Here is a 23,643-nt window from a genome sequence, read left to right as displayed (position 1 = left end):
ACAAAACCAACCTTTTAAGATTTAAATTATTGAATTAAATTATTCAGAAAATGATTTTGTGGTTAAAAAAATACAACATTTCAATAAAATTAAATGTTAAATTCGATCCTTCAATTCTCTGATGACACTGATCTACTTGCATAAGAAACAAAGCAAATGTTTTTCAATATTCAGTTCATGAGCTGAAAATAGATTCAACTGCTCCAACAGGAAGTGACATTTATCAACACGTCACATTCAAAGTAGGAAATCGACACTTTTCTCTCTTAATGTTTGACCTTGAAAATGTTGAAAACCATGATCAACTTGATGAGACTGATTGTTGCAACAGTCACATGTCAGGAGAATGATCACAGATACCATCAGCACAATGGATTCAACAAGAAATGGAGACACATGTGTTCAGTGTGAAGTGAAGTAGTTGTAGATGAGCCTCACAAATCATTGGAGAAAGACATTTCTTACCAACATGTTAGTTTTCACACCCGTATATAACCTGAGCACAAATATTGATATTTTCTTACAACACACTTGGTTGTCACGTCAATACTTCATCTCTCCTGTCCTGTTTGTGGGGGCGCTAATCCTCTAAATGAGGGTGAAGAAGTCGTAACCAGCGGCTGATGAAGATGACGAGTTAACAATAGTGTCAGTACACGATGAGGGCAGCCTACACTGTACAAAAACAAACAACTCACCACACATGGATTTCCTAAATGTTACAAAATAAAATGTTTATATCTGGATCTACTACCTGAAAGAATCAATAATCAAACAGAAATATCTTCTTCACATTTGAAGTTAATCTTACAGCAAATTACATCAACTTTCATTGATCTCTTTACATCCACCACACATGATGACTTTAACCACGTCTTTAAAATGATCAATATATGATTTGACTGTTAACTTATGCTTTTACAAAACTATACTTTCTATACATGTCAGTGAAATTAAGTTATTTATGATTGTATTATTAATCTTTATTTTATAATGATTTTATTCACACAGTTGCAACATTAAATTCAAGTAAAAACAGTCATTTATTGAAAACAATTGACTTTGAAATGACTTGTTAATGTGGTTCAGTTCGTCAAAGTCACCACTCTGAGTGTTTTCTCTGTCACAAGACAAATGTATTTATGATTCCTTTAATAATACTGACATGTACAAAATACTTATTAAGTTATTAAGTATATTTTTTTGTTTATGTTTTAAGTCTCCGTTGATGGTTGTTTTGACTCTGTTGGTTTGGACTGTTGCTGAATGAATTGGAGTCTCAGTAAAATACATGACTAACAAAACTTATTGGCTTCAATGTACATTTATGAACATATTTAGCTTCAAAAGAAGCTTAAAGTAAGTAAAGTAGTTTTGTTTCATTAAAGAAACTTCATGATAAATTGAAGAAAAATGTAAGAATGATGCGATTAGTCGACTTAATGGTTGAATATTTGGTGACCAGTCGACTGTTAAAATATTCGTAGACCTCATGAACAACAGATGAACCATAAGAGAAGAACAGAGACAACAACGGTGGAAAAAACAAACAATGAAAACAAATCAAAGACAAACCTCAAGATTCCACTCTAAAGTGTTTTGTCTTCTACGAGACAGATGACGCGAGAACACTGGATAAAGAATATGAAGGACTGTTGTTTTGATTATTATTCATTTTCATTTAAAGTTGACGCTTGTTTGTTTATCATTACAATGATTTATTAAGATGATATTTTTATAAACTACGTAACATCTTTACCTGCTACACAAACATACAAATGTATCTATGAGCTGCTTCACTGAAGAACAAAGTGATGACAGACTTTGACTCGTGTTTCCACCTCTGACTTTACATTTGAGCTTTGATGATGTAGAAAAGATGATGTTCTGACCTGAGAGTCTCCAGGTGACAGTGTGGACTCTTCAGTCCAGCAGACAGCAGCTCCACTCCTGGATCCTGCAGCTTGTTGTAACTCAGGACCAGTAGAGTCAGACTAGAGGACGGAGAGCTGAGGACTGAGGACAGAAGTGAACAACTTCTCTCTGACAGTCCACAGAAGCTCAGCCTGTGAAAGAGAAGAGTTTCATCAACAAGTGACTTTTTCAATTTTCTATTTGACAAGAATTGAAAGAGTTTATTTAAAGACAAACTCAACTATTTCCATTGATAAGACCTTCAGTTGTGGTTTGTTGTCTGCTTCCTCTCTAATATAGTTCAGTCAAAGTTTCTTTCAAACCTTTGATACCAACTATTGACACGTCATTGATTCATGCTGGACTTTTGAACATCAACAAGTGTTTGATTGAATGTGTTCATGTTATGGTTGATTTGATGTTGATGGACCAGATGAAGAGAAACTATGGAAGTATATCAGTGCCATCACAATATTGAATGGTTTCAACCTTTCAAATGTTGAATTACTTTTTTGAATAATTTAATTTTAATTAATTAAATGATTTGTATATTAAAGGTTTTATTAATTTAATTGAATAATAAAAACAATATTTTTAAATTGAGTAAAGTTTTTTTTCACACATATAGTTTAATATTGTTATCAACAAGCATCCTTTTAAATTCATTATAAAAATGTCAAAGTGTTTAAAATCCAATATAAATTTTAACCCTGGAGTTTTGAAGAGGTAAAAAATAAAATAAATAACATCTGTGTTTTGAAGAGGTAAAAAATATTTATATTTTAATGTTGTAGTTTTTTTTTACCTCTTCAAAATTATAACATTCAAAAAAATTGTTGCCCAAATGTGTAAAATGTTGTTTTTTGAAGGCTCGAAAAAGTTGCAAATTATAAATATTTTGTACCTCTTCAAAACAACAACATTAAAATATATATAGTTTTACCTCTTCTTAATGTTGGAGTTTTGAAGAGGTAAAAAAATAAATAATAATAATAATATTTTAAAGTTGTATTTTTATTTTATTTTACCTCTTCAAAACTACAACATTAAAATATATATATATTTATATATATATTTTTTTCCTCTTCAAATCTACAGCGTTAAAATATAAATATTTTTTACATCTTTTTTTTACCTCTTCAAAACACAGACATTATAAAAATGCTGGTATGGAATTATAAATTTAAAAAAATCGAGATTCAATATTTTAAACAAGTATTATTAGTATTTATTTTTTAAACGTGTTTAAAATCCAATATATAATATATATATATTAAACTCTATGTCAAAAAATGTTTCCATTATTCAATGAAAACAAAACCAACATTTCAATATTTAAATTATTGAATTAAATTATTCCAAAAATAATTCTATGGTTAAAAATACAATATTTCAATAAAATTAAATGTTAAATTCAATCCTTCAATTCTCTGATGACACTGATCTACTTGCATAAGAAACAAAGCAAATGTTTTTCAATATTCAGTTCATGAGCTGAAAATAGATTCAACTGCTCCAACAGGAAGTGACATTTATACTGACGTGTACAAAATACTTATTAAGTGAACAAAGATCTGCTGTTTTTTTGTTTATGTTTTAAGTCTCCGTTGATGGTTGTTTTGACTCTGTTGGTTTGGACTGTTACTGAATGAATTGGAGTCTCAGTAAAAGACATGACAAACAAAACTTATTGGCTTCAATGTACATTTATGAACATATTTAGCTACAAAAGAAGCTTAAAGTAAGTAAAGTAGTTTTGTTTCATTAAAGAAACTTCATGATAAATTGAAGAAAAATGTAAGAATGATGCGATTAGTCGACTTAATGGTTGAATATTTGGTGTCCAGTCGACTGTTAAAATAGTCGTAGACCTCATGAACAACAGATGAACCATAAGAGAAGAACAGAGACAACAACGGTGGAAAAAACAAAGAATGAAAACAAATGAAAGACAAACCTCAAGATTCCACTATAAAGTGTTTTGTCTTCTACGAGACAGATGACGCGAGAACACTGGATAAAGAATATGAAGGACTGTTGTTTTGATTATTATTCATTTTCATTTAAAGTTGACGCTTGTTTGTTTATCATTACAATGATTTATTAAGATGATATTTTTATAAACTACGTAACATCTTTACCTGCTACACAAACATACAAATGTATCTATGAGCTGCTTCACTGAAGAACAAAGTGATGACAGACTTTGACTCGTGTTTCCACCTCTGACTTTACATTTGAGCTTTGATGATGTAGAAAAGATGATGTTCTGACCTGAGAGTCTCCAGGTGACAGTGTGGACTCTTCAGTCCAGCAGACAGCAGCTCCACTCCTGGATCCTGCAGGTCGTTGTCACTCAGGTCCAGTAGAGTCAGACTAGAGGACGGAGAGCTGAGGACTGAGGACAGAAGTGAACAACTTCTCTCTGACAGTTGACAGTCTCTCAGCCTGTGAAAGAGACGAGTTTCATCAACAAGTGACTTTTTCAATTTTCTATTTGACAAGAAGTGAAAGAGTTTATTTATTTATTCATAATTTATGATAAAAACAATATGTTTTAATTGAGTAAAGGTTTTTTTCACACGTATAGTTTAATATTGTTATCAACAAGTATCCTTTTAAATTCATTATAAAAATGTCAAAGTGTTTAAAATCCAATATAAATTTTAACCCTGGAGTTTTGAAGAGGTAAAAAAATTATTATATTTTAATGTTGTAGTTTTTTTGTACCTCTTCAAAACTATAACATTAAAAAAATGTTGCCCAAATGTGTAAAATGTTGTTTTTTGAAGGCTTGAAAAAGTTGTGAAATATAAATATTTTGTACCTCTTCAAAACAAAAACATTAAAATATAAATATTTATATTTTAATGTTGGAGTTTTGAAGAGGTAAACAAAATATAAATAAAATAATATTTAAATGTTGTATTTTAATTTTATCTCTTCAAAACTACATCATTAATATATATATATATATATATATATATATATATATATATATATATATTTCTTTTTTTTACCTCTTTAAATCTACAACGTTAAAATATAATTTTTTTTACCTCTTCAAAACACAGGCATTATAAAAATGCTGGTATGGAATCATAAATTAAAAAAATCGAGATTCAATATTTTTAACAAGTATCCTTTTAAATGTATTTTTTAAACGTGTTTGAAATCCAATATATAATATATATATCAAACTTTATGTGTAAAAAATGATTCCATTATTCAATGAAAACAAAACCAACCTTTCAAGATTTAAATTATTGAATTAAATTATTCAGAAAATGATTTTGTGGTTAAAAAAAATACAACATTTCAATAAAATTAAATGTTAAATTCAATCCTTCAATTCTCTGATGACACTGATCTACTTGCATAACAAACAAAGCAAATGTTTTTCAATATTCAGTTCATGAGCTGAAAATAGATTCAACTGCTCCAACAGGAAGTGACATTTATCAACACGTCATATTCAAAGTAGGAAATCTACACTTTTCTCTCTTAATGTTTGACCTTGAAAATGTTGAAAACCATGATCAACTTGATGAGACTGATTGTTGCAACAGTCACATTTCAGGAGAATGATCACAGATACCATCAGCACATGGATTCAACAAGAAATGGAGACACATGTGTTCAGTGTGAAGTGAAGTAGTTGTAGATGAGCCTCACAAATCATTGGAGAAAGACATTTCTTACCAACATGTTAGTTTTCACACCCGTATATAACCTGAGCACAAATATTGATATTTTCTTACAACACACTTGGTTGTCACGTCAATACTTCATCTCTCCTGTCCTGTTTGTGGGGGCGCTAATCCTCTAAATGAGGGTGAAGAAGTCGTAACCAGCGGCTGATGAAGATGACGAGTTAACAATAGTGTCAGTACACGATGAGGGCAGCCTACACTGTACAAAAACAAACAACTCACCACACATGGATTTCCTAAATGTTACAAAATAAAATGTTCATATCTGGATCTACTACCTGAAAGAATCAATAATCAAACAGAAATATCTTCTTCACATTTGAAGTTAATCTTACAGCAAATGACATCAACTTTCATTGATCTCTTTACATCCACCACACATGATGACTTTAACCACGTCTTTAAAATGATCATCAATATATGATTTGACTGTTAACTGATGCTTTTACAAAACTATACTTTCTATACATGTCAGTGAAATTAAGTTATTTATGATTGTATTATTTATCTTTATTTTATAATGATTTTATTCACACAGCTGCAACATTAAATTCAAGTAAAAACAGTCATTTATTGAAAACAATTGACTTTGAAATGACTTGTTAATGTGGTTCAGTTCGTCAAAGTCACCACTCTGAGTGTTTTCTCTGTCACAAGACAAAAGTATTTATGATTCCTTTAATAATACTGACATGTACAAAATACTTATTAAGTTATTAAGTATATTTTTTTGTTTATGTTTTAAGTCTCCGTTGATGGTTGTTTTGACTCTGTTGGTTTGGACTGTTGCTGAATGAATTGGAGTCTCAGTAAAAGACATGACAAACAAAACTTATTGGCTTCAATGTACATTTATGAACATATTTAGCTTCAAAAGAAGCTTAAAGTAAGTAAAGTAGTTTTGTCTCATTAAAGAAACTTCATGATAAATTGAAGAAAAATGTAAGAATGATGCGATTAGTCGACTTAATGGTTGAATATTTGGTGACCAGTCGACTGTTAAAATAGTCGTAGACCTCATGAACAACAGATGAACCATAAGAGAAGAACAGAGACAACAACGGTGGAAAAAACAAACAATGAAAACAAATGAAAGACAAACCTCAAGATTCCACTCTAAAGTGTTTTGTCTTCTACGAGACAGATGACGCGAGAACACTGGATAAAGAATATGAAGGACTGTTGTTTTGATTATTATTCATTTTCATTTAAAGTTGACGCTTGTTTGTTTATCATTACAATGATTTATTAAGATGATATTTTTATAAACTACGTAACATCTTTACCTGCTACACAAACATACAAATGTATCTATGAGCTGCTTCACTGAAGAACAAAGTGATGACAGACTTTGACTCGTGTTTCCACCTCTGACTTTACATTTGAGCTTTGATGATGTAGAAAAGATGATGTTCTGACCTGAGAGTCTCCAGGTGACAGTGTGGACTCTTCAGTCCAGCAGACAGCAGCTCCACTCCTGGATCCTGCAGGTTGTTGACACTCAGGTCCAGTAGAGTCAGACTAGAGGACGGAGAGCTGAGGACTGAGGACAGAAGTGAACAACTTCTCTTTGACAGTCGACAGAAGCTCAGGCTGTGAAAGAGAAGAGTTTCATCAACAAGTGACTTTTTCAATTTTCTATTTGACAAGAATTGAAAGAGTTTATTTAAAGTTTAATATTGTTATTTTAGTAATAAATACAATGAAAAAAAAAATCAAGATTCAATATTTTTAACAAATGGCTTTTTTAATTAAATATACAAATGTGAAAGTGTTTAAAATCCAATATATAATATATATTCAAATTATTTAATAAAATGATTCAGAAAATATTTCTATGGTTAAAAAATAGAACATTTTAATACAATTAAATGTTCAATTCAATCCTTCAATTCTCTGATGACACTGATCTACTTGCATAAGAAACAAAGCAAATGTTTTTCAATATTCAGTTCATGAGCTGAAAATAGATTCAACTGCTCCAACAGGAAGTGACATTTATCAACTTATTTTGCTTAAAAAGAATCTTAAAGTAATACCTGACATGAATATTTTAAATTAAATACATGCAGTCGGACAAAGAGGACTATGAAGACGAACCCCTTTGATTTTATTATTTATTTTTATAGAACACATTTCCTGAGAAAAAGACAAGATTTGACCTTTTGTATGAAACAGTAAAGTTAAATAAAGCTGCATTTTTATTGATGTAACCTTCGTGGTTTTGTTTCATTCAAGAAACTTCATGTGAATTTAAGATGAAGATTTTGTAGAAATCAGGCTCAGAGCTGCTGTGAAGGTCACACATGCTAACTTAAGTTTATTTTCTATAAATAAATGTTGCGTACACATTCATTTGTGTATACGCAGTATAATTAATGAGGCCACATGTTTTAAATATGTTCTTTTGATTATTATTCATTTTCATTTAAAGTTGACGCTTGTTTGTTTATCATTACAATGATTTATTAAGATGATATTTTTATAAACTACGTAACATCTTTACCTGCTACACAAACATACAAATGTATCTATGAGCTGCTTCACTGAAGAACAAAGTGATGACAGACTTTGACTCGTGTTTCCACCTCTGACTTTACATTTGAGCTTTGATGATGTAGAAAAGATGATGTTCTGACCTGAGAGTCTCCAGGTGACAGTGTGGACTCTTCAGTCCAGCAGACAGCAGCTCCACTCCTGGATCCTGCAGCTTGTTGTCACTCAGGTCCAGTAGAGTCAGACTAGAGGACGGAGAGCTGAGGACTGAGGACAGAAGTGAACAACTTCTCTCTGACAGTTGACATCTGATCAACCTGTGAAAGAGACGAGTTTCATCAACAAGTGACTTTTTCTATTTTCTATTTGACAAGAATTGAAAGAGTTTATTTATAGTTTAATATTGTTATTTTAGTAATAAATAAAATGAAAAAAAAAAATCAAGATTCAATATTTTTAACAAGTGGCTTTTTTAATTTAATATACAAATGTGAAAGTGTTTAAAATCCAATATATAATATATATTCAAATGATTTAATAAAATGATTCAGAAAATATTTCTGTGTTTAAAAAAATAGAACATTTTAATAAAATTAAATGTTAAATTCAATCCTTCAATTCTCTGATGACACTGATCTACTTGCATAAGAAACAAAGCAAATGTTTTTCAATATTCAGTTCATGAGCTGAAAATAGATTCAACTGCTCCAACAGGAAGTGACATTTATCAACTTATTTTGCTTAAAAAGAATCTTAAAGTAATACCTAACATGAATATTTTAAATTAAATACACACAGTCGGACAAAGAGGACTATGAAGACGAACCCCTTTGATTTTATTATTTATTTTTATAGAACACATTTCCTGAGAAAAAGACAAGAGTTGACCTTTTGTATGAAACAGTAAAGTTAAATAAAGCTGCATTTTTATTGATGTAACCTTCGTGGTTTTGTTTCATTCAAGAAACTTCATGTGAATTTAAGATGAAGATTTTGTAGAAATCAGGCTCAGAGCTGCTGTGAAGGTCACACATGCTAACTTAAGTTTATTTTCTATAAATAAATGTTGCGTACACATTCATTTGTGTATACGCAGTATAATTAATGAGGACACATGTTTTAAATATGTCGTTTTGATTATTATTCATTTTCATTTAAAGTTGACGCTTGTTTGTTTATCATTACAATGATTTATTAAGATGATATTTTTATAAACTACGAAACATCTTTACTTTTCAATTCTCTATTTGACAAGACTGAACTAGTTACATCATAAAATCACATATTGTATGAATATTTGAGGAAGGTTTGTCTAAATTAGGATCAGTTTGTTAAACACGATGACAAACACAACAATCATCAAAGAGTAAATCAAACATTCATGTTTAGTTCATATCATCAGAAATGTTTGAACAACTTACAGAACTTTGTTTGCAGCTTGAACCACCGGCAGAAGCCTCTCAAGAACCTCTTCTGAACCATATCTTGAGTATTTATTCAGGTCAAACTCGTCCAGATGTTCCTCTGAGGACAGTAAGATGAAGGCCAGGGCCGACCATTGAGCAGAAGACATTAGACCAGAGAGACGTCCTGATCTCATCTGCTGTTGGACCTCCTCCACCAGAGAAGTGTCCTTCACTTCATTCAGACAGTGGAACAGGTTGATGATTCTCTCTGGAGACACATCCTCACTTATCTTCTTCTTGATGAGCTCTGCTGTGTTGTGATTGGTCCAGGAGCTACTTCCTGTCTGTGTCAACAAACCTGGAAGGAGACTCTGGCTGGTCTGCAGAGAAAGACCCAGAAGGAAGCGCAGGAACAAGTCCAGATGTCCATTTGGACTTTTTAGAGTTTCATCTATTGCGGTCTGGTAGAACCTTTCTGTTTGACTTTTGTCGATTTTGTTACTAACGATTCTTAGTAAAGTTGTTAAAGATGTTGGTTTTGATTCCATCAGGTTGACTCCAGAGTTGATGAAGGTCTGGTGGACGTGAAGAGCAGCCAGAAACTCCTGAACACTCAGGTGGATGAAGCAGAACACCTTGTCCTGGTACAGTCCTCTCTCCTCTCTGAAGATCTGAGTGAACACTCCTGAGTAAACTGAAGCTGCTGAGATGTTGATGTCACACTCTGTGAGGTCTGACTTATAGAAGATCAAGTTTCCTCTCTGCAGATGCTCAAAAGCCAGTTTTCCCAGAGACTTTATCATCTTCCTGCTCTTATGATCAGAAACTGTGTCAGTCCCAGATCCTCCGTCGAACTTCAGCTTCTTGACTTTCAACTGAACCACCAGGAAGTAGATGAACATCTCAGTCAGGGTCTTGGGCAGCTTTCCTGTCTCTGTGCTCTTCAACATGTCCAGAACTGTGGCAGTGATCCAGCAGAAGACCGGGATGTGACACATGATGTAGATGCTTCGTGACCTCCTGATGTGAGACATGATGCTGCTGGTCTGCTCCTCATCTCTGAACCTCTTCCTGAAGTACTCCTCCTTCTGGAGGTCATTGAACCCTCTGACCTCTGTCACCATGTCCACACACTCAGGAGGGATCTGATTGGCTGCTGCAGGTCGTGTGGTGATCCAGAGACGAGCTGAGGGAAGAAGATCCCCCCTGATGAGGTTTGTCAGCAGGACGTCTACTGAGGTGGACTCTGTAGCTTCTATCAGGCGCCGACTGTTGAGGAAGTCCAGAGGGAGTCGACACTCGTCCAGACCATCAAAGATGAACAGAACCTGGAGTCCTTCAAAGCTGCTGAGTCTGGATTCTCTGGTTTCAGGAAAGAAAAGATGAACAAGTTCCATCAAACTCAACTTCTTCTCTTTCAGCAGGTTCAGCTCTCTGAAGGTGAAAGGAAAGATGAGCTGGAAGTTCTGGTGGGCTTTGTCTTCAGCCCAGTCCAGAGTGACCTTCTGTGTCAGGAGGGTCTTCCCAATGCCAGCCACGCCCTTCGTCAGCAGTGTTCTGATTGGTCGTTCAGGTGAGGCTTTAAAGAGGTCTTCTTGTCTGATGGTGGTTTCTGGTCTGGTCTGGTTCCTGGTGGCTGCTTCGATCTGTCGGACCTCGTGCTCCTGGTTGACCTGGTCTGTGCCCCCCTCAGTGATGTAGAGCTCAGTGAAGATCTCATTCAGAGGAGCAGAGTTTCCTGCTTTAGCGACCCCCTCAGACACACTGTGGAACTTCTTCTTCAGGCTCCTCTTCAGTAGTCCTCCACACTCTGAAGCAAGACTTCCTGAATGAAGACATAAGTCACACGAGTCAGAAGATTGTAGAAGGTGAAAATGGAGTAAAATCTTCAGATCTGATGCAAGTGTTCTTCATCTTCATCATGTTTGTTCACATGTTCTTACTGCTCCACAGACGCTCGGCCAGATCCTCCTCCTCCATGTCCTTCAGGAGATGAACTGTGATCTTCAGGAATTCTTCTCTGATGCTTCTCCACTTCTCATCTTCCTCCTCAGTCTGTGGAGTCTCTGGACTAACAAACCTCCAGACTCTCTTCAGCTCCTTCTGCATATAGTTGTAGAAGTTTCTCTCCAGTGACTGGAACAGAATCACAGAGAAGAAAGTCAGAGTGATAGTGGATCATCTCAAGAACCACAAAGACCAGAAGCTTTAACTTGGATTCAGCTGAAGGATGATGAACAGAAGGAACCTCTAGGATGAGGACCTCCTCTAGTTTATGAACATACCAGCCGTTTGATTTCCAGTTGTGAGGGATGTTGCTGACCAATGAGAAGCTCTGAGTTCTGATGTTCCACTCTGAGAAGAAGAGATGAAATCAGAGTGTAAATAAACTCTTGTCGTGTTGAAGGTTCTGATCATAAGTAAACTAGAAGGTTCCTTTTTAAACCCACATACATCTCCATTAGAACTTAAATCTTGTCAAGTTAAACTGTTTATTTTGAATATTTTAATATAAAAATGATTCTTCTTTGTCTAATTCTTCAAAGACTCACAACAGTCCAGAATATTCTGGTTCCTCCTGCTGGATCCTGATGAAAACACAACTCTGATCAACTCTCATCTGTTTCTATCCTGGTATTCACCAGCTGAACCACTAGATGTCCTCACACTGCTGCACATGTCCACCTCTGCACTACAACTGTGAAAGCAACGTTTGAGGTTTTTAATTGTGTCTTTATCTCCCCCTGCTGGTGATGTGAGTGAAGTGAAGTTCTCTGGTTTAATGTGTGTATGAACCTGGTAGACTCACACTTGTTCACTCTCACCTCACACCTGGAGACTCTTCACTTCCTCTGAAGTCAATCCCTCTCCCCATTGAACGATCACTCTTCAGAGACACACAGCAGGGTTCTGGTCCAGATCTTGGTCCAGGTCCAGCAGGTTCTTGCTGCTGCTTTGATCTTGAACACAGAAGTAGAATGAGTGAGAATGAAGACATGGAGGTGCTAAAAATGGATCAAGGGATTGCCTTTTCACGAAAGAACATGTTTTTTTTAGAAAGAACAAGCTGGACATATTTATTACATTTTGAGTTTATTTGACTTCCTTGAAAGAAGAGAAATGTCAACTGAACTTTAGTCTGAGCTTTTGTTGTTTAGTCTGTATCTTTTGTTTTTCTTTTCCTTCTTTGTTTGTGGTGTGTTTTTCTTTACTTTGAAAATTCAATAAAGAGATCTTAAAAATGAAAAAACTATCCGAGTCAAACCATCAGACGCTAGATTTGTAGTGCGCGTAATGACAGAACATTACGGTAGCAGTGACGAAGCGTGAAAGAAATGTCTGTGTTTACGAAGCTCCTGATATTAGTTCAAGTTGATGCTCCAGTGGCGTCACTAGCCTGAATGGATCATGACTAGAACCAACAGCTTTAAAGCAGGAGTTCAGGGATTAAGCCTCGGTGTTGATGTTTATAACTGTTATTTATTTATTGTGTTGTTGCTACAGCAGCAAACTTGCCATCCATTCACTTATTTATTTGTGTTCAGTGTTGTTGAGGAGATCGTTATTTGTGATCATTCTCTTGTGAAAAGCTTCAGATAAATGCATGTATACAAGCCAGGCTTTGGTTCAGTTTGTGGAGGTGCGCTCGGTTTGCTCACCCAGTTGTCCAGGAGGTATTATGTGCTCACATAAGTTTAGGGTCTGCAGCCTCAAAAAAGAAGACACTGCTATGTGAAGTTGTGGCACAATTGGAGTCGAGGGTTTTTAACTCCACACTTTTAACTGACTTTAATGCAAATCTGGAATTCCAGAAATTCACATAACAAGCCTCAAAAACGTTCTACTCTGTAATAGTTAATAATACAGTATTCTAACAAATCTTAACAATTCTAAGGTAGTACATTCTTCAGAATAAACTACCTGGTGTCTATAATGTGAGAATATTGATTGATAAATAAAACTAAAAAAAACGAGAGGAAGCCTATTTTGTAATGTTAATTATTAATTAAAATGATGCCTCTCGTTGTTGGCTAATGGCAAAAATATATAAATAATGTTTCAACACTGAACAAAAACAAATAAGTAAAAGAAAATGAAAAAAACACTATAAAAAAAACAGCAACAGGTAAATATAAATCACTTTGTACTTTCACACACAGAATTTTTTGAATTTTTACAAATGTATTTTTGTTTTGTACATTAAAATTATATATTTACAAGTACTAATGTTTTGTCAATACAAAATAAAAGTTACAAATATTAATTTTACATTTGTGGATATCACAACACACGTGCAACCATTGAATATTTGCAGATCACCCTCTAAACAGTTACAAATATAAGTGAGACAAAAATAGCTCCGTAATCCATGAGGTTTTTAATTGTGTCTTTATCTCCCCCTGCTGGTGATGTGAGTGAAGTGAAGTTCTCTGGTTTAATGTGTGTATGAACCTGGTAGACTCACACTTGTTCACTCTCACCTCACACCTGGAGACTCTTCACTTCCTCTGAAGTCAATCCCTCTCCCCATTGAATCATCACTCTTCAGAGACACACAGCAGGGTTCTGGTCCAGATCTTGGTCCAGGTCCAGCAGGTTCTTGCTGCTGCTTTGATCTTGAACACAGAAGTAGAATGAGTGAGAATGAAGACATGGAGGACAATCTTGGAGGTCCTTGTCTCACCTCTGAGTGCTGGTCTGTTCATCGTGCTCCTCACACTGAGGGTATTTAAAGGAGTCTCTGTCCTCACCATGAGTCTCAGCAGAGTCTTCACCTTCACACAAACACACTCATGACATTCTTGTAATAATAAAAAACGTAATAGTTGACAATACATGAAACTTTTGATTAATACTTAAATTGTGACATTGTGCACAAAGAGTTTTTTAAGCAAATAGAGTCAGTACTACAATTATATAAACAACCGTAATTTAATCATTTTGCAAGAAAACAAAAGAATAAACGGGAAACTATAACAGATCAGCAGAAAATAAATATTTCATATTTCCACCGCTTTTCTTCCAACAGCGTCTCACACGTCTGCAGACTCTGGTCTCATCGAGTCTTCACATCTATGACAGAAGTGTCTCTGATATGGTGACAGTAAAGTATCTTTTCTCTCAATAGATTCCAGATAAATAGTATTTTTGAGAATCTCTCAGTGATAGTGTCGTAGACTTCTCTCTCACTACCGTAACGCCTTCACAAAAGCGCAAGTTTTTTTAAAAAAGGTTTCGGCTGGATCGCGGCTCATTTGACCGCAGTAAGAGAGCAGAGCTCTGATTGGCTGCTGTGCACGTCATATAAATGGTTATTGTACCGAATGATTCTATTTTCTTATTTCATATTGTATTATGTCACGGCTCGACCGGTAGCTTGTGACCGACTATAAGGTACTTCTGGTCTATATTAACAATACACACTCACATGATCACACTCACAGTCACTACAACAGCACAGACACACAATAATAGTATATTATTTACTGATAAAGAATATTTATAGACAAGTTAGACACAGTGGTTGAAAAAGACTTGATTCTTATCAACTGCCTCATCAGGAAGTTAAACAAATATGCACGCGCACAAAAACACCCACGACCTATACACGCACGAACACAAACAAACCCACACATGCGCACAAACACACTCAATCCCCTCCGCGCACAAACACGCACGCACACACACACATTCACATGTCACGTGTTTGAATATGGTTTCACTTTCAACTTTGTTCACATTTTCTGCGTCATCATTTGTAGATTGAGCTGCAGTTGTTTAAAAACATCAACATGGATCGTCTCGTTGTGATTCATTTCATTTCATCAACTGCTGACTTGTGTGAGAGTCAGAGAGTCACTGACCTGTCTGCAGCTTTCTTCTCTGTGGTCTCAGGTCCATGTTGGAGCAGAATTCAGCTTCTTCTGACCAGAACTGATGGAACAAGACACTGATCAACTCCTTCTGACGCTGGTATCAAAGATCAGGACTGAAATAAAAGTGCGTCATGAACTCGCTGTACTTCTTCTTTCTTCTCCTGGTCTGACGATACGTGACTTTGACACCAACGGAAGAACCGCCTACATGTGACGAAGCCGCTGATTGGCTGAAACTGTTTTACTGATATTAACGCACAACTGTACGATGCAATCAGACCCGGCGGCATGGGCGGGCATTGGGGGTCCGTGCTCGCCCCCAGGGTCAGCCGAGCCCGCCCTGGCAGGAAGGTAGTTTTTTTTTTACATAAGAGTGTCAACCCTCTGCTCTATCGAACGAAGCCAAAGCGCTGTTACGCCTATTACAGGTGATTTAAATGTACAATGTTGTAGCTCAACTCTGTAGTTACTGTCATGTGAGAAAACACAACAACGCTAACAATCCGGGATTCAAAATATGTTCGTTTATTATCTTCTTCGATCTCAACACACATCCATCAATGTCAAGAGAACAGCGCACTCAAGTGGTCATTAGGTTCCACTACAGTTATTGTTATCGTTTGACATTAATGGTTAAAGTTGCTTATAGAGTCAGTCATTTGTTTTGGTTTTTACTATGAACATCCGTAATACCCTGACAAGAAAAAGTAACAAGGAGAGCAGGAAGCAGCGCCATCCATGTCTACTGAAAACACACTGAAGTCAACCTGAACCCTGGAGTGAACCTTCAAACTGAGAGAGTAGCTGCAGCTAAAGCCTTCACTTGAACTCACCACCTGCCTTGGACTTGGGCTCCGTTCAGTGTTTTTATTGTACCTTTTAAAAACAAGGCTCTGGTCATTTGGTGCCCTTTAAAAATATATATATTTTTCAGCAACTGGGCTTCATCAAGTATCAAACACATCACACCTGACATGATTTTGTTCAATGAGATTAAAACGTATTTGATTGTTCAATCCAGTGTTCAGGTTGACTTCAGTGCTTATATTTTTAGTAGAAGTGAAGCTGTTGTGCTTTAGTTCAATAAATGGACACAGCAATAAACTTTGTTGTTGGTTGTAAGTTTTTTTTTTAACTTTGGGATCAACCGTCACTTTTTAGTTTTTTAATTATTTCTCTGTACTGTGCGAGTCGATCCAGAGCCATTGTTCAGCCTGAAGCCAATACGTTTTTAGGTTGAAAAGTTTGTCCCCCTGAAAAAAATGTTAAATGTTTTTCTGCAGCCGGGTCTGGATGCAATACAAACATTCGAGTTACGAAATAATTCGCTTATCAGATAAATATTTTTTAGAATATTCCCCTTTCTATAACTCATTCTACCTGTCTGTAGTTCGGATCATAAAAACCTCAGTATTTTTTTAGTTTTCATTAAATAAAAATAAAATGTCTCGTTCAATAAAGTGGGCACATACACATTAAATAATTAATTTAAATCAGGAAAAAAAATCGAAATGAAAAGTAAATAATTACTGAGGTGTTTATGATCCGAAATACAGACAGGTAGAATGAGTTATAGAAAGGGGAACATTCTTACATTTCTGTTATTTGAAAAGCGAATTATTTCCGAAATCGAATGTTTGTATTGCGTTCAAGGGCGGACTGGGACGGTGAAGAGGCCCGGGAGTCACAAACAGACCGGCCCACTTTATGACTGCCATCACGTGAGCCCGCAGTCCGCGAACGATCGTCACTTCAGCCCACATTAAAAAAAAACCTTGCGCGTCTATTGCTAAGCTTACGGTAAAGACGCTGAACGCCACCTGATACATGAGAGCACTTGAAAACTGCAATAAAGTAACAGTAATAATGTTTTATGTGGTTTTTATTCAACCTGATGCAATCCTGCTCTACTGTCTTTGGAGTAAACGATTATAAGATTTATTTATATTTATAATTGTATTTATTTATTTATTTTAACCAACAACAATTGTGTTAATACGGATATAGCGGAAAATGTATCTAAACTCTGTTTTTTGACGTGGATTTGAAAGTCATATCATTATATAATATGTAAAAAAAACTACACATTTATTTTAAATATCATAGAATTATACTCTTAAAAGCTTAGTATAAAATTCCACTGGATTATGCTTCACGATGATCTTGACTACTATCCTGGTAAATTTGGAGTAATTTTAATGCAGAAATTTGAAATAAATTATCATTAAATATAGTCATATGTTAATGACGACATTTTAAAATTCCACTGGATTATGATTCATGAGAACCTTGACTACTATCATGGTGAATTTGTGTGGGAGGCTATCAAGCCTGAACATTGATAAAAAGTATTTTACGTTGTTTTGTACCTAAATCATATAGTAAACATTTACCTGAACCCTAAAGTAGAATGCAGTTAAGTAAGTACAGTAGCGTGGTGAGTTTAAAGAACATCATGGTTTTACTCAGGTCATTGATACAATGAGTACACCACTAGATGGCAACACAATTTCAACACTAAGCACATGTTAGTTATCAATAGATGGAAAAACAAAGCTAACTATGTAGTACATGAAAACTAAACCCACAACAGTTATGAAAATGAGAACTAAAGTGAAAACTGAAAAATAATATTTGAGGAAAAAAAAAAAAAGGAAGTGAAAACTTGATATTTGCAGAAGTCCGTTTAACAAAAATATTACTTAAATCACAAAATACAATATGTCATGAGCTGAGAGTACATTCAGAAATGCAATTAAAACATCCCGAAGCCTTAGTTAAAACCAAAGAGATAAATATTTTAATTGATAATTAAAGCAATGTAAATAGACATCATTTTACCTTAATTAGAAGTTATTTCAAACAATTATTTCTAAAAACTTCCCATGATCAATAGTGTCATAGTCAGTGTGTTGCTGCCTCAGCTTGACTCTGTCGCTCAAACCTCTTCTGCTGACGAGCTTCATGACGTCTATGACGCTCCAACACTTCTCGCCTCCTGCAGACTTGCTGTCTATGAAGAGACATGTGAGGTCCAGGAGAAGGTCCTTAATGGCTTTTTTAGACGACCATAGGAAGTATGACTCGGCACAATTTGGGTGAATATCACTCTGCTGATCGACTCTAAGGTGAATGTGTGTTAAGTTGTTCATGCCAGTGATGAAGGAGCCACTATCCCTAGGATTAGTATAAGCCATGCAAAGAAACAAAGAGTGCTCCTGTGTCCTTATCGTACGATAGCATATCCTGTTTGAACCATCTTTGCTGAAAAATGCCCTCAGACTACATGGTTGTCTGACTTTTGCTGTGAGTGAAAATGAAGGAAGAGTTCTAATGTTTCTGGCTTTGGTTTGATGGAATAATCAACTTCTGCATGAAGACCTTCCTTGTCTTGACCATCTTTATCAACAGCAGCATCTTCTACAGGCTACAAAAGATTAGTATTGTTAGTTATATTAGTGAATCACTAACACAGCACTGTTAAAAAACCGGCAGTTTTTGGTGTTAGTTATTTTCATCAGCCTTACCATAACAATAATGGAGCTTGTACTGAGATCCTCTCTGTCCACAGCTGGATCATCTTCAAGCTAGAAAAAAAGGGAGATATTAGTATTGATAATTATGCTAGTTGACCAATACAAGCACATCATCATCATCAGTAGTGTATTAAAAATAAATAGTTTAATATTAGTTAAATATGTACATGAGATTATGTAAGGTTATTAAGCATTATTATGTCAGACACGTACACAAAACTAATCATATTTCTCTCATACAACCCGAACCATCCGATGATGATCCCATGAAGGATGGTTCATGTATAAACGCATACATAACTACATTTATGATGCTTCTCTTCACTTGCTGAAGTAGCTATAAATGCACTCAAGATGCTGAATTACCATTTCCATTTCATTTGTACAAGTTTTTGTGCCATTAACCAGATAATACCCTGACAATTTAATTTTTGCATAGGCAGGTTGATAAAAACGGGAAACATCCAGTCGGTGAGTGTCTAGATACAACGTTATCCAAAGCTTAACTATGTTTGCTCATTTCCCGAATATAACTTACCATCATGAGGTCGTTGGCCGCCTGAGTGAGCTCTGTCCCGTCTGTCATCTCAGAGTCAACACCACCATCTTTGCCAGAGTCACATGACTATACACACTGGAGAAAAACCTGTCATCTGTTCTCAGTGTGGAAAGTGTTTTACACGTAATTGTAACCTAAAAAGTCACATGATAATTCACACTGAGTCAACCTTGAATGATTGTTTTATTGTTTTTTCATGTGTGTTATTTTGAAATGTTCTTATTTAGTCACTATGAAGATCTTCCTCTCTCTTTGCGCTTGATGGATCTACTGACTCCTTTAAGAAACATCTTAAGACGTTTCTATTTGTTCAGGCTTTTCCTTGAATTTCTCGAACTCCTGTGTTGTTCTCAGTATTATCTTGATCTTTAAAGTATGTACTTTTTTGAGTATTGTTTTGATTGTTTAAGCGCTTTGTGACCCTGGTCTCGAAAAGCGCTATATAAATAAATATTACTTACTTACTTACTTACTTAAGATAATACAGATTTAGTTGAACACTGCTTTTAATTTCAGTGTTGGAAACGTCTTTCTACATTAAGTTTAATGAGTTTAAATACTTTACACTATGCAAAAGAGAGAAATGCTCTGGCCTTCATAGAAAATATATGTCAAGATGAAGAGAGGAAGATAGAGGTGTGAATAAAGTAGGGGTTAAGTGAAAAGGAAATAATTAATGTACAAATATTTTAATCGAAATAAGTTCTGTTCAGAGAGTATGTAATACAAACAGGAAACAGAAGTTGGGGGGGGGGGGGGGGGGCATCCGTGAGCCATGAGCTCTGTATCTTTTTAAAGTTATGGAGGATCAGTAAATAAAGAGGTTTTGACTCAATCTACTGAAAAGACTGTGATAGAAAAATGATGCATATTATGATAACTTCAACTCCTCACTGAGACAAACTGTTGTCCTCCGCCTCAAAGCCACCCCCATCATGCCGGTCCGGAAGAAGTCGTCCCCCTCCAGCTACAACGACTACCGTCAGATCGCACTCACTCCCATCCTCATGAAGTGCTTCGAGCGGCTAGTCCTGCAGCACATCAACTCTGAGCTCCCCCCGCCCTGGACCCCTTCCAGTTTGCATATTGGTCTGACCGCTCGACTGATGGTACCATCTCTGCTGCCCTCCACTCAGCCCTCACCCACCTGGAGACTAAAGACTCGTCAGAATGCTGTTCATCGAATACAGCTCAGCATTCAACACCATCATCCCCCAGCAGCTCATCCTCAACCTGGACCGGTTGGGACTCAACACCTCCCTGTGCAACTGGTTGTTGGACTTCCTGACGGGGAGACCACAGACAGTGAGGGTCGGCAGTAACACTGCTGCCGTCAGGCAGAGGACTGCGCAGTCTTCAGGCCAGAACCAGCAGGTTAAAGGTCAGCTTCTTCCACCAGTCAGGAGACTAAACTCCATCCCTGTCCTACCATCACTCTCACCTCCACTTGCACTACCTGTGCATTAACTTGCTTTTTTGTTGATATTCTGTTTATAAGTTGATTATTAAAGTATTGTTGATTATTTATTTCATTTTGTTGATTATTTATTTTGTTTTTAATGTCCTTTCATTGTTTACTTCATTTCATTTATGATGAATGTCTTGATACATGTATATATATATATATATATTTTTTTAAAGATATTTGTTTATTGACTTTTTACATAAAACAACCAGTACAGCTCAACAGCGTAAATGGAATGATACACAGAAAATAAAATAAAAAATATGAAAGAAGAAAATGTCCATCAGAAGAAGAGAAATAACATTTCTGCCGCTGTAAAAATAAAAGTATACATATATATCCACACACACTCAAACATATACAGTATATTCATAAAAAAAATGAAAAGATGTAAAGATACATACTTGTATAATTAACAGAAAAGATAAAAAGAACTAAAACAAAACAAAATAAATAAATAAATAAAAACAAAACAACAAAAAGAAAACATGCCTGGTAAGGTAAGGTAAGGTAAGGTAAGGTAAAACTTTATTGATTTTTCCACATACACACACCCCACCCCACATCCTGTAGATAATAATATTGTCAATCTAAACAAGCATTTAAAATAAACAAGAAATAAAAGGAAAGATGTTCCTGAGGTGACAGTCAACTGTATTGTCAAAAACATTTTTTTTTAAATCTGAAATATCTTCCTTATTCTCTGACTTATACAGATTTTTGTAGAAGTCTCTGAACTCATTGTTAACTTTTTATGATCAGTTGCTATTCCAGAAGTTTGAATTTGAGTTGTTTGTTGTGAGGCTGAAATCTGTCGTAACTGATATGCTAATAATTTACTGGCCTTATCACCATGATCGTAACAGTTGAATCTATATATATATAATAGTTCAAACTCAGTTTTTAGGGAAAGTCTCCTTATAGAGGTCAGGTGACGGGGAGGATGCGTAGATCAAGTCCAGCTGACTGATGCGTTTCGTTAATTCTTTAATTTTAGTGTTTTTTAATCTTCTCTCGTAGTTAGTGTATGAGATTATTTCACCTCTAATATAGGCCTTGAGAGTTTCCCATAGCAGTGAAGCTGACACTGCCGGGGTCTTGTTGACACTAAGAAATCTATTTGTTTTGATATAGATTTAACAAAGTCGTCATTTGACAAAAGACGGTTGTTAAACATCATGGAGTGCGGCTGTTATTCATATCTACACAATGTATTGTCATAGTGACCGGAGCATGATCTGAAATAACAATTGCTTCATATGTGGTGGATTTTATCTCAGGCAGAAATCGGTTGTCAACAAGAAAATAATCTATACGTGTGAAAGTGTGGTGGACATTTGAGAAGAATGAATAGGCTTTAGCGGTGGGATTTTGATATCGCCAAGGGTCAATTACTGAAAATTGCTCCTTAAACATTTGGATAGTTTTGGCCGACCGTGAGGGTAAACAACTTCGACTAGAAGAGCGATCGAGTTTTGGGTCTAGCCAGCAATTAAAGTCTCCAAATGTAGGGAGGTGCGAAGATATGTCTGGTAAATTAGAGAATAAGGATTTAAAGAAGCCCTCGTCATCCCAGTTTGGACCATACATTGATGAGCATGACTGGAGTGTGGCACAGTTTCCCAACAACAACAAGATAACGCCCGTTTGGATCCGTGATTGTTCTTGTGCATTCAAAGGGGACTGATTTGTGCCACAGAAGAGTCACTCCCCTGGACTTGCCGTGGAATGAAGATGATAATTCTGACCAATCCAACTGCACTTCAGCTTTCTTTGGTCTGAATTTTTAAGATGAGTCTCTTGTAAATAGACAATTTTTGCTCCTAGATGTTTAAGATGGTGTAGCACCTTACTGCGCTTGATGGGATTGTGGAGGCCTTTGCAATTCCAGCTGCAAAATTTTAACTCACCCAGAGTTTCTACTGTCCTGTTAGATGCCATTATGTCTGAAGAAAGTTATGCATAATGCTTGAAAGACAGGAAATAATAAAGATAAATAAGCACACAAAGTGGTGAAGATGCGCACTGATGGCGGACCAGGCATGAATATCAAACACAGAACAAAAACAATCCCTTAAAACAACATAACCCAAAACCCACCCTCCTTGGCAGAAGTGACCCCCAAACGAGACACGCCCAAACCCTAACAAACACACTCTCTTGGCAGCTTTCATACCCTCCACTACAAACTGCTGCTCCTAACTGGATTGTGACAATAACACAAGTAAATATTAGTCTCACACCTCTTGAACAAACAAAACTTGACGCAACAATAAATAAATATACATGTATATATATATTTATGTGATAATGATAATCTATATAAACAAGATATATTTAACACAAAAACTTTATAGACAACAACTCACTCTGAGAACTTCTTGTTGTCAACATTCAAATCAGAATATTTGCTCCCCCACAACGACTTAAGTGTTTGGATCCACCACCTTCTTCAGGTGTTTCTTAACGAAGTCAGATGCAGCTGCTGGTCCTGGAAACGATGCGTTATCACATCAGATGTTGTGATCCTGAGAACCGCCTGAAGAACAAACTTGATGCAAGAGTGCAGAGCTTCACCTCCGTGATGCTGCTCGTCTCCTAGCAACGGGTGGATAGTCCGCGAGGATGAAGAATGGTTTGCCCCAGTAGAGAAGATGAAGAATGGTTTGCCCCGGTAG

The 23,643-nt window shown here is 35.7% G+C and overlaps 1 protein-coding gene across 1 annotated transcript in view; it reads right to left on the bottom strand.

Moving 5' to 3' along the window:
• The window catches only part of LOC148085107 (NLR family CARD domain-containing protein 3-like), a 78,729-nt gene that overhangs the window by 2,250 nt on the left and 52,836 nt on the right, over positions 1 to 23,643 (bottom strand). The window contains exons 4-9 of the mRNA XM_087781507.1: positions 12,355 to 12,489; positions 11,815 to 11,884; positions 11,473 to 11,665; positions 9,545 to 11,354; positions 8,267 to 8,440; positions 1,893 to 2,066 (exon numbers count right to left, since the gene is read on the bottom strand). Of these exons, the coding sequence (XP_087637633.1) occupies positions 1,893 to 2,066; positions 8,267 to 8,440; positions 9,545 to 11,354; positions 11,473 to 11,665; positions 11,815 to 11,884; positions 12,355 to 12,489 (2,556 nt within the window). The remainder of the gene's footprint in view (positions 1 to 1,892; positions 2,067 to 8,266; positions 8,441 to 9,544; positions 11,355 to 11,472; positions 11,666 to 11,814; positions 11,885 to 12,354; positions 12,490 to 23,643) is intronic.

Source organism: Callionymus lyra, chromosome 2 (genome assembly GCF_982586985.1).
Source record: "Callionymus lyra chromosome 2, fCalLyr1.hap1.1, whole genome shotgun sequence".
NCBI lineage: Eukaryota > Metazoa > Chordata > Actinopteri > Syngnathiformes > Callionymidae > Callionymus > Callionymus lyra.
The sequence above is the reverse complement of the archived record's forward strand: the minus strand, read 5'-3'. Positions and strand labels throughout refer to the sequence as shown.